This window comes from Eriocheir sinensis, chromosome 31 (assembly GCF_024679095.1).
Source record: "Eriocheir sinensis breed Jianghai 21 chromosome 31, ASM2467909v1, whole genome shotgun sequence".
NCBI lineage: Eukaryota > Metazoa > Arthropoda > Malacostraca > Decapoda > Varunidae > Eriocheir > Eriocheir sinensis.
Genome location: NC_066539.1, coordinates 9,337,076 through 9,349,745, shown reverse-complemented (window position 1 = coordinate 9,349,745; position 12,670 = coordinate 9,337,076). Strand labels below are relative to the sequence as shown.

The 12,670-nt window shown below is 43.4% G+C and overlaps 1 protein-coding gene across 4 annotated transcripts in view; it reads left to right on the top strand.

Annotated features, from left to right (window-relative positions):
• Positions 1-12,670, top strand: part of LOC127005889 (serine/threonine-protein phosphatase with EF-hands 2-like) — a 148,741-nt gene that overhangs the window by 118,302 nt on the left and 17,769 nt on the right. For all 4 annotated transcript variants that reach the window (XM_050875229.1, XM_050875228.1, XM_050875231.1 and 1 more), the window contains 2 exons: positions 10,174-10,301; positions 11,392-11,488. In XM_050875229.1, coding sequence (XP_050731186.1) covers positions 10,174-10,301; positions 11,392-11,488 — 225 coding nt within the window. The remainder of the gene's footprint in view (positions 1-10,173; positions 10,302-11,391; positions 11,489-12,670) is intronic.

Sequence of the window (12,670 nt, the reverse complement as noted above, 5' to 3'; positions counted from 1 at the left end):
TTTTTTTTAACAGTAAATTGAGGCATTTCAAATTCTATATACAAGAGAGAGATAAAATGGTCTGTTACCAACTGATAATGTATATTAGTACACCCCTGAAAGGCCTCAAGCGTCTCCTACATATTATTTTTTCCCTTTCAGCAACAACTGAAAAATATACGTTAAAGCCTGAAGGAACAACCTAGAGAGGATGACAACACGCACCAACGAGACGCTAGCTTGCTAATGTCTCTTCCCAGCGTAAAGAGCTTTTCGGCGCCCGCCACCCTTATAAAGTAACACTCCCTCAACACACCTCAGACACACCAGCTGGTTTCCGTTAATTAATCGTAGACGAACAAGACTACTGAGAGTGGGTAAGGAATGAAATGGATATCTGTAGACAGTAACAATGCCAACCTGAGCCTCAACATGGATCGTTTAGTCTGAAAACTTCGCACGGTGACAGACGACGATAATGGAATCTTGGCACGATTAACCTAGACTTGTCTGTTGTACTTACACTGTGGCTGCTGCACTAACGTCCGCCTCTCCTCGATGGCACTTGTACGAGTACATCTGCGCCCCCCGTAGCCTCCCTCAGGGTACCGGCGATCAGTGAGGCTCGTGTGTCACGCCTGGACCCCGCGGCAATCTCATCCTCGGCCCAGTGACTCGAACGTCTCGAACATGTGACGATACGTTAGGAGACAGAACGAGTCCACCACTGAACTCACCATTAACGTTCACTACATATTGATTGCTAGGTAATAATGATGTAAGTTTGTAGATGCCATGAAGACTTTAGGAAATACATTAGCTGAATGATATTATTACAGTGTACAGACGAGTTTCCTTGAACTTAGCCGCCCGGCGACAAACAAGGTGACGGCCGTCTGATAACAGCGAGGTGCGGCGGCCAGAGTGGTGATGCGCTGCTTGCACTCAAGGGAGAGAAAATGTATGCTAACGGGCGGTGATCAGACGCCAGGATGGCCCACACACGGCCGGGGACTCGGCCTCAAAGCGTTCAAGCACTCAAGGCGACATTAGGCTCAGGACTCCCTGGGAACACTTGGCAGCCCGGTGTGTGTGTGTGTGTGTGTGTTGCTGGGGCGCTGATGACGGGACTGTTGTTTCAAAGACCGTGCTGTGACAGATAAACTATAATACGCATCTCTTATATCAGAACTAGTAGTAGATATAGATACATTTAATTAAACATGTATATGATAACACCCGCCGACAAGAGACGATACCAGACATAGGAATGCCAGAGGCCACCTTACTACACTGAGGAGGAACGTGTGTGTGCTAGCAGCTGCGGCCAAGCACGTCCCTGCAAGGGCTGGAGGGTCCTCGATGGGTACTCGGCGGAATGGCAAACTGACGACTGCGAGAGCCTGAGCGGACGGGCCCTGGGTACACAGACCCACAGTGTATTTGGCTGAGGGAAGTGCCAAGAGCAGGGGGCATGAGATGGGGGGCATCCGGCACGCGTGGACGCAGATATATTTTGCCGTTTACAGCTATCGCAGTCCAGGAATTTGATGGGGTCAGCACGGCCACCCGAGAAGGTCCATGAAACAATTATTTTTCTCGATTCAGGTCGACAAGTGATCAAGATCGTGTAGCAAGTCACTCCTCGTGTTGTTTCGCTGGTGTTTATATACAGGCAGAGGGAAAGTTTTGAGGCCAAACAGCGTGTCAGCGAGGGCTGTTATGTTACCCAGCACGCAACGGTCGTTTAAACAATTAGATGCACTCCCATTACCACCCGGAGTGCCGGAAAACACACCAGCCTAGTGCAGTCCTGTCACGTCCGTCGGTCCGTCGTGTCGGATTGGGGGAGACGGGAAGAGGCGAGGGGGAGGAGTGACCGCTGATGGCAGAGCATTCAAGCTTCGTGTTCATCACTTTATTGCAGATAACATACTCCTCCTGCAACCTTAGCACGCCTGATAACCTTGCGTTCCACTCATCCTCGGATCAGTCGCCTAACGGGAGCCGGTGCGGCGAGGATGTCAGGAGGGTGCGGTGCAGGGCAGTGAAGGGAAAGGGAATAACAAGATAACAAGGATTGACACACATACACAATTTGCAATGCCGAACACACACGAATGACTGACTGCTCCCAGTGGCCACACAGCGCACAACCGAGGCCACACAATCATAACAAGGTTATAAGAGCATCACTCTACCTGCCAAATAGCTTTAGGTCGACCTCCGAGTATACAACCGTTGCCTCAGCAGGTAACAGCCGCCACTACCGCTGCTGCGCTGCCTCGTCCTGCTTAGATTAACGTCAAACCAATGACATACGTATTACATGCCATGAAGCGTATGCAAGTGTTCGTGGAAACACCTGGCCATTATTACCACCTGCAGCGCCTCCTCCAACACATGTTATTGTCTACAAACACTGTGATGACGATGCTCGCCGTGACCAGGCAATAACAAAAACACCCGCTCAATGAACGCGAACAAATGGTTTATAGTATTGACACGGAATTGGATTATTATCTACCTCGTTATGAAATTATTATTCTAGTTCGGTTCGCTACACTGGCCCACACCACGCGCTCCACTGGGGCGGGGAGGGGGCGGGGGCTCAGCCACTACAGGTGCGGGGGCCAGCGTGCAGCAGCAGCGGCCATCACGGCTGCCGAGTCCACTAAACGATAACGCTGTACGGGTAAACAAAGCCATTCCGTATTGTGTTGCCGCCACGCCACCGTAAAACTGCGGCGCGCCGCCAGTGCCGGGGCACGGAGCGGCGCCACACACCCCTGGCCGACACTGCCAACAAACAAACAAGTGAATTTTACACTTTAATGAAGTAAAAACATTACAAATTTGTTTCCTGCTTTCCTTATAGAATTGGATTGTTTGCTAAAAGTTTCTTCAACATATAATATACCAGTTTTATAAGCCAACTAAGATTTTTTTTTGGTGAACTATATTGTTTTAGTCACAGAAGCTTCTACATCCACCATGAAGACTCTGATGACCTGCTTAGTTAAATATGACTAGCAATAAGGACATTATAAAGGCTTTCCATTAATAACACTTACGTTAATGATTAGCTATTATTTTAACGATGTATCTTTTTTACACGCTTCTAGGTGCACAAACAACACTCCGCACGACCTACTTAGCTAGACATTACACGTAACATTAACACAATTGCCTTGCACAGGTAATTACAACACAATGCATTACAGGCAGGACCACCTTCCCTCCTAAACATGTTCCCGTGATCTCATATGCTCTGCCCGCCACGAGGAAACTAACGCCGGGTATTAGTGGTTCCGCAGCCTGCATCCCTTTCATTACGAGCAAGCACAAACCTGACGCTGCGAGGGAGGAGTCTGCCAGGAGGGTGTGCCAGTGTGTGTGCCCGGCTTACACGGGGCTCGGCGTGTGTGTGTGTGTGTGTGTGTGTGTGTGTGTGTGTGTGTGCTGTAGTAGGAAAGAGCTCTCAGGACGTAATAACTGCCTCATCAGAATACGTGATAAACTCAGCAGCACTGGACAGCGTTTACTGACTCAGGAAAAGTAAGTAATCCCAACACCCTTCACACACACACAAACACACACACATACACTCCCTCCCTCCCCCCCTCCCCACACACTAGCGTTTTGCACCGGGGTGTGGTGTTGTCTCGTCTCCCTGCTGTGGTTTGTCCCATCCTGATCTGCGCATCGCGGAACACAATATTTGCTATCACAGAGTAACTAAGTGAAGCATCTAAGTGTAAAGAAGTACCAAGGAGGACCTAAAAATCGATGCAAAGCGAAACAGGTCAAAAGGAGAAGGGTGATTGTTGATATCCTAGTTATATACACTAGGAGATGATGAGGAGGAGGAGAAGGAAGAGAAAGTATATGAAGGAGAGTGACATTGACATAGAGTAGGAGAAGATAGTGGAAGAGAAGGAAAAGCAGGAGAGACAAGAGGATGAGGCGAGAAGGGCAAGGTGAGGAGAAGGAAGAGAGAAACTTGGGTGGGACAGACCCCTACAAGCAGTCGACAAAAGCCACGGTACCGTGTCGAAATTCATCCATCATGTGTATGTAAACAAAGCCCGGACAAACCAAATCAGGGGGACGAGACTTAACGCCACACCGTCCATAAACAAAAACATGAATATATCGACGAGTCATAATTTTTTTCCACTCCTTCCTCGCCGGGACAAAGGGAGGCAGAATTACCCCTTGAATTCAATTACTTCACGGGCAGCTCCTCCTGACTCTCCTCCCTGACGCTTTATGTCACATTAAGGAGTGGAAAGAGGAGGAGCAGGACGAGGGAAAAGAGGAGGAGTGGAAAGAGGAGGAGGAGGACGGGGATGGAGAGGAAGAGGAATGGAAACAGGAGGAGGAGGACAAGGAAGATGAGGAGAAAAAGGAAAAGGATATTAAAGAGAAGGAGGACGAGGAAGAAGAGGAGGAGGAGAAAAAGGAAAAGGTTATTAAAGAGGAGGACGAGGAAGAAGAGGAGGAGGAGAAAAAGGAAAAGGTTATTAAAGAGGAGGACGAGGAAGAAGAGGAGGAGGAGAAAAAGGAAAAGGATATTAAAGAGAAACAGGACGACGATGAAGATGAGGAGAAAAAGGAGAAGGATATTAAAGAGAAGGAAGACGAGGAAGAAGAGGAGGAGAAAAAAAAAGAAGGATATTAAAGAGGAAGAAGAGGCAGAGGGGAAGGGGGAAAAAGGAGGAGGATATGAAAAAGGAAAAATATCCAGGAAGACAAATAAAGGAGAAACATAAACGCACACAGCGGAGGAGAGAAAGAAATAGGCTAATAACAAAGGATGAGGGGGAAGCGGAGGAGCAGGATAAAAGGGAGAAAAATTATGCTGGCTCAGGAACATAAGGAGAAAAAATTACGCGAAATAAGAAAGAGAAACGCAACGCAGATGAGCACTAATGACCACACATATGAGGAGGAGGAAAAATGAGACAAAAGATAGTTAAAAAAAAAATAAGATGTAGGAAAAATGAAGGCGGTGGAAATGAGCAGATTAGAGGCTCAGAACCATGAAGATAAATGTAATGGTAGTAGAATTATGATTATTGTTTTATTGTTGTTGGTGGTAGTAGTAGTAGTAGTAGTAGTAGTAGTAGTAGTAGTAGTAGTAGTTGTAGTTGTAGTTGTTGTTGTTGATGTTGATGTTGTTGTACACTTTCGTCACTAAAACAACAACAACAACAACAACAACAAAAATAGCTACAGGATACAGGAATAACAATAATAATAATAAAAAAAATATCAATTAATCAAAAAGCGAAACAGACAAGAGGAGCAACGCCATGGCATTTTCTCAGTTTAATGGACAAGACAAAAAAAATAATCAATGGAGGAAAAAATAAATAAAAAAAGAGGAGGGGGAGGGAATGGACGATTAAAAAAAAAAAACGAGAACTAAGTGAGCAAAGTTAAAAGAGGGGAAAAGTTTACTTAATACGACTCACTCAACAATAGGGAACGAATACGCGAACGAGGAAGAGGACGAAGAGAAAATGGAGGAAGAGAAGGAAAAGGAGGAGGGAAAAGAGGACGAGGAGAGAAGGACAAGATGAGGAGAAGGAAGAGAAAGTAAACGAAGAAGAGGGACAATGACGAAGAGTAGAAGATAGTGAAGAGAAGGAAGAGGAGGAGGGAGAAGAGGACGAGAAGAGAAGGGCAAGATGAGGAGAAGGAAGAGAAAGTACATGAAGAAGAGGGACAATGACAAAGAGTAGGAGATAGTGAAAGAGAAGGAGAATAAGGAAGGAGAAAAGGAGGAAGGAGAAAAAGAGGAAGAACTGGAAAATGACAAGTATGAAGAGAACGAAGAGTAAAGACGAAGAGAAGATAAAACGAGGGAAGAAGAGAAGAGAAAGAGGAGGAGAATGGATAATGGTAATAGAAGACGAAAATGAGGAAGAGCAAGACAACACCGAAGAAGAAGAGAATGAGGAAGTAGTGAAGAAGGAAGATAAGCACGAAGAGGAAATAGATAAATATGGGAGGAAGAGGAAAAGGTCAAATAGGGTGTGGAGGACAATGAGGAGGAGAAAAAGGAGGAGGAAGACGAGTACGAAGCAAAACAAGACAAGGAAAAAAAAACAAGCAGGATGAAGAAAAAGAAGCCAAGCAACAGGAAGACGAGAACAAGTAGGGAGAGAAGAAGAAAACGAATGACCCGGAAGAAAAAAGAAAGGGACAAGGAGGAAGACGAGTACGAAGCAAAACAAGACAAGGAAAAAAAAACAAGCATGATGAAGAAAAAGAAGCCAAGCAACAGGAAGAGGAGAACAAGTAGGGAGAGAAGAAGAAAAGGAATGACCCGGAAGAAAGGGACGAGGATGAAAGGAAGAGGAAGACTGAGGAAATAGGAACGAGAAGGGTGAAGAAAAAGAAGTCAAGTAGGTAGAAATAAGGGACGAAATAGCAGGGAGAAAAGAACCAAAAGAAGAAAAAACGACTAGAAAGGGAAGAGAGGAAGAGGAAGACTAAGAAAGTTAGAACGAAAAGGATGAAAAAAATGAGATAAAAAAAGCAGGAGGAAGAAGAGAATTAGAGAAGAAGGAAAAGAATGACCCGGAAGAAAGGGACGAAGAGGAAAGGAAGAGAATGATTAAGGAACAGAGGATGATAAAAGCGAGGACGAAGAGGATGACGAGAAGGATAAAGGAAAACGAGAATGAGATATGAAAATTAACACGTAAAAGAAAACAAGGAACAAAGATTCAAAATAACTAGAACGAATGGGAGAAGAGAGACAAGAAAACACAGTAGAAGGATGAAAATGAAAAACTAAAAGAAGACAAGAAAAAAGAATCGGAATAACAAGAACGAATAGGAGAACAGAGACAAGAAAACACAGTAGGAGGATGAGAAGGACGAAAATGAAAAACTAAGTGAAGACAAGAAAAAAAATCAGAATATCTAGGAAGAATAGGTGAACAAAGACAAAAAGAAAACTGGAAAAGAAAAGAATCGGAGGCAGTAGAGTGTTTACAGGTGGCCAGAGACACAGGGACCGGTAACCAGGTGAGCACTAATGACCCGGCAGTGGCATCGTTAGAGCACGCAGCGAAGGAGCAAGACCACCGGGGACCAAACACCACAAAAGGACGAACAAAGGCGGAGGAGGAGAGCAGGAGGCGGAGGAGGAGGGTAGAAGGAGGCGGAGGAGTAGGAGGAGGGGAGAAGGAGGCGGAGGAGGAAGGCAGAAGGAAGCACACGAGACGGAGTACATAAGAAAGAAAAGAAGAGGAAAAATAGAAAGAAAAAGTAAATTGAGAAGGGAAGAGGAAAGGAGAAGGAGACAGAAGGGGACAGAAGAAAGAAAAGGAGAGAATATAAAAGGAAAAAAAATAAGTAAAGTAGGACGATATACAAAGAAACTGAGATAAATGAACACACAAATCCTCTCTTGATTAAGAAGAAGAAGAAGAAGAAGAAGAAAAAAAAAAAAGAAAATAAAAAAGGAGACGAAAAAGAAGAAGAAAAGAAGAAGAAAAAAGAAAAAGAAGAAAAATAAAAAAATAAGACGAAAAAGAAGAAAAGAAGAAAAAAGAACAAGAAGAAATCAAGAAAAAAAAAACATGAAGAATAAGAAGAACAATGAGATAAAGAGATAGAGATAGAAAGATAGTAAGAGGGGGTTAACAAAGTGAAAAGAAAATTATATACTTTATTCAAATATCTGCTAACACTATTCTTAAACAGGTGAAGGAAAATGGAAAACAAGGAAAATGCGAGAAGGAAAATGAGGGAACCAAAGTATCTGGAAGCGATGCAATAAATAGAGATGGAGGAGGAGAAGGAGGAGGAGGAGGAGAAGGAGGAGGAGGAGGAGGAGGAGGAGAAGGAGGAGGAGGAGGAAGAGGAGGAGGAGAAGCGGGAGGAGGAAGAGAAAAAGTACTGAAAAAAAAAAAAGATGATGATGATGATGATGATGATGATGATGAAACAAACAACATAAGAACGTAAGGAGTCTGCAATAGACCGGTTGGCCTATACAAGGCAGCACAAAAAAATAGAAAGAAAGATACATATGTGATAGAAAAAAAATAAGAAAAATAAAAAATAAAAAAACGAAAGGAAGAAAGCAAAAGCAAAACAAGAGAAAAAGAAAAAAAAATGAAATACAAAAAAAAAAGTTATTCCAATTCGCCATAGCAAAAACATAAAAGAAAACCAGAAAACACACAAAAAAAACCCGAGGAAGGAAGAGAACTACCTGGGGTTTACCTGTAAGGGCGGCCAGCGATAACAGGTGAAGGAGACAGAGAGACGGGCGGCCTTTGTCTGTGTCCTTAACGTTCCCCTTCTGTACCACGGATCAAGGGGGGAGTAGAGGGGGAGGGGAAGAAGGGAAGGGGAGAGACTGAGGGGATGAAAAGAAAGGAGAGAAAGGGAAGGGATGGAGGATATGAGAGAGAGAGAGAGAGAGAGAGAGAGAGAGAGAGAGAGAGAGAGAGAGAGAGAGAGAGAGAGAGAGAGAGAGAGAGAGAGAGAGAGAGAGAGAGAGAGAGAGAGAGAGAGAGAGAGAGAGAGAGAGATTTAAAAAAGGGGGAGGAGGAAGAGGAGGAGGAAAAGGAGGAGAAAGTTGGGCACGTTCTCCAACGGTAATAAAAACTAATAATGCATGACATTAAAAATATTAAACAACCAATAATGCGAAATAATAAAAGAAAAACTATAAACTCTCAATGTCTCTACTTGCTCACGGTTCTTTTCTACCGTGTTTGTCTCTGTTGTTGTCTGTATTTCCATCGCTTTCTAATCTGTACCGGAGTTTTTGTCTTAATCTTTCGTTTGTTTGTTTCCTTCTTACATTTTTTTCTTATTATTTTTTTTTTCTGAATGTGTACCATTTTTTTTTCATTTCTTTCCAATACTTATTCGAGTGTTCATTTTATCTTTTCCAGGAAGCAAATAATTTTTTCTCCTCTCTATTCCCTTCTTATTTCCTATTTCCATTTCCTCAACTTTCCTCATTTTTTTTCTACTTTCTTTCGTTTCACAATATTTCACTATTTTTTCCCTTTCAGTATCCTTCTCGTCCACTCTCTATTTCCTTTTTCTTCCCCATCACCTTCTTCCATTTCCAAATCCTTCTCCTCAACTTACCCTATCTCAATCCAAGTCCCTATCCAATCTTTTCATCCATCGTTCCCTTCCCCCCACTGCCTCCCCAAAACATTTCCCCTTTCTCTCGCCTATGGAAATGAGTAAACTTCCTCCGGGAATGAGCCTCATCAGGGGTGAGGGATTGGCCATCAGGCTCTGCAGAAAATAACGCGCTAGAAAGGATGGGAAAGAGGAAGAAGAGGAGGGTCAGGAATATATTATAATACTAACCTTTTATTTGTTATCCAAGGCAGCAAGGGGAGGAGGAGGAGGAGGAGGAGGTTGAGGAGAAGAATGATCTTTCTAATTATTTCTAGGGGTGCATTTAATTGAGACTAAACGCCTCCGTGGTGCAGTGGTTAGCTAGTCTATCTACGAATCCACAAGCCAGGATTCGAATTCCGGCCCGGGAAACAGGTGTGCAGCTCACCCAGTTGTTCATCCTTCCTTTCTGGTAGATAGATAAATGGATACCTGGGGAAATCTGGGGAAGGTATCCTGATAAACTGGATGTCACACTGGCCCTGTGGCCCGGGGTAATGGCTTCTCACCAAGCAGAGGTTAATACGACGTAGATGAGCATCAAGGCCACGCGTACCTGTAAGCGAATGCCCTCAACTTTATCTGTACTTAGGCAATCTGCGAGACGAAGGACCGAGATAAAAAAAAATTAAAAAAAGCCCCGTTACCAACGTAAACTAAAAACAAAACACTCGCTCCATTAATTTCTTTAAAACTAATGAGACAGCGAAATACTTTACTACCATCATTATCACCATCATTAGTGAGAAAAATAAAAATCACCCATAATATGAAATAGGGAGAAAACGGTATAAGCCCCGTTTTCATTACACTTACGTATCTTAAAAATGGATAAACGACAAGAAAAAAGTTAAGAGGCTTCCTTTTAAAAGTTTCCCTTACCCTAACACATCTTAAAAACAAATAAATGATAAGAACAAAACGATAACCCTCCATTTACAAAAGTTTTCCCTTAACTCCCGCAGTTCACAATTCGACGGGCCTCCCATTAACCAACCACGTTTTCTCTCCTCTCGGCAGCACTGAAAGCGGCGCTCCTCATCCAGCGCTGGTACAGGAGATACTGCGCCAGGCTGGAGATCCGGAGGCGCTACACATGGAACATCTTTCAGTCCATCGAGTATGCCGGGGAGCAGGACCAGATGAAGGTGAGAAAGCCCGTGTACAGGTGTGTATGGGTGGGGTGCGGAGGGTCAGGCAGAGGAAGGAGAAGGAGAGAATAATAGAGGAAGAAATATGACATTGAGTGGTATGGAAGAAATAAAGAAGAAAAGAAAAAAGATGGGAGTGATAAGGAAAAGAGCAAGGAGAGTGTGAGAGAGTGGGAGAGTAAGTAAGTGTGAAGGTGGAGATGACGAGGGTTGAGTGGCACATAAAGAGACAGTGAAATGTATAACCCGGTGAAGCAGAGGAACAGACAAGATGAGGACCCGTTGTAAAATGAAGAGGCAGGACAAGGGTGAAGGTGAAAACATGCAATAAGATAAAATACGTTAGTAGACGAAAGTGATGGATCAAGCTACAGGTGAACCGCGAAGAAGTAAAGGTGAAAAGAAAAGCACTGTGGAGAAAGACTTTAGTAGATGAACATTAAGACAAAACACAGATACGAAGGTGGAAAAAACACGCGGAAAGATTAAATAACTTATATAGACCTCTCTTTGGCCACTCCTTTGACCTCTATTCAGGAGCAGTAAGTAGCGGGCTTTCTTTTTAATAGTTTTCTTTACGTCCTTGAACTGTCTCCTTAGCTGTAAAAAAAAAAAAAAAAAAAAAAAAAAAAAGTAAAGATGAGTGAAGAGGTCAAGCATAGAGATTTCAATACAGTACCGCGTAGAAAGGTCGAATTGGCTATTAGACGAAAGGGAGGATAGGTAATTACAAAGAGGTTAAATGTGAATATATGTGAACTCGAGAATATGTGGCACGATAAACAGTAGAACCAGGTGCATTATCATACCTGTTGAAGGTGAGCGCACGTATAAGAAAGGATGAATCGTGCCTTATTGCTTGTGTAAATGACCTCACCTTTGTGCTTGTATTTATCTATGTCTCCTATTGTTTTCCTTTAATCCAAAACCAGGTGCATAATCATACCTACTGAAGATGAAACACGTATAAGATGAATCGTGCCATAATGCTTAAGTAAATGATCTTACCTATGTACTTGTATTTACCCACATTTCCTATTGTTTTGCCTTTTATCTGAAGTTATATTTCTTCCTTACCTGTGACCAGCTCTACAACTTCTTCAACGCGCTGCTAACACACATGGGGAACGGCAAGATGACGGAGATTATGGAGGCACTCTCTCCGCGGGCCTCTCCTACCATCGGTGAGTGTAAGCGAAGGGAAAAGGGGGAATGTGGGAGAATGGAAGAACAAGATGGCAGTGTGAGAAGGAGAGAAATGGAAGAATAGAAGAGGGAAAGAGAGACTTGGGGAGACGTGGATGAATGAAAAGGAAAGAATGAGGAAAGTGAGAAGAAAGAAAGAATGGAAGAGGCAAGGGGAGAATTTAGGAAACATAAAGGAAAGTAAGGGAAAGTAGGTGAGAGGGCGTAGAAGGAAAGAATGGAAGAGAAAGAAATATAATAGTCTTAGTGAGGGGATCGAGAGGAGTGGAATGGAAAGATAGGTGTGAGAGATATCATCCTGATGTGAAAAAGGGAAAGAAGGGAGGGGGGAAGTTAAAAAAGGAAAGGGAGGGATGTGAAGAGGAGTTATGTTGCTGTAGGAAAAAGGATGACGACGACGATAAAGAGGAAGCATGAGAAGGGGGAGGGAGAAGCGTGAAGAGCAGCTATGTTGATGTAATATAGCAAAGAGAGGAAGAGTGAAATTGAGAAAGTAAGGAAAAGAGGAAAAGGTGGAGTTAGGATGGAGTTGGACTTCAAACAGGAGAAAAAAGAAGGGGGGATGGGAAATACAGAAGCAAGGAGAGAAGGAAACTCAGAAGAGGTGGTGAAATAAAAAGGGACAATGGAAAAGATAAACGAGGAAATTGAGAAGGATGGAGGGTGAAGGAAGGGAGGAACATAAGACATAAGACCGTAAGGAGTCTGCAAGATGCCAGTTGGCCTACACAAGGCAGCTCCTGTAATCCTAACCCCACCTTACCTCACTATCCATGAATTTATCCAACTTCTTCTTGAATGTATCTATGGTATTTGCACCCACAACATGACTGCCAAGTCTATTCCATTCATCCATCACTCTAGTGGTAAACCAATTCTTGCCTATGTCTTTCTTGAATCTAAATTTACTCAAGTCCATTGCTACGTAACCTACCTGGTTCTTTAACAACCAAAACCCTATTGACATCCCTTTTATTAAAGCCCTTCATCCATTTATAAACTTCGATCAGGTCTCCGCACAACCTTCGCCTTTCTAGAGAGTGTAGATTTACATGCTTCAGTCTATCCACATAAGGCAAGTTTCTCATCCCCTGAATCATTTTTGTCATCCTCCTCTGTATATATTCTAACATCTTGATATCCATTCTATAGTAGGGTGA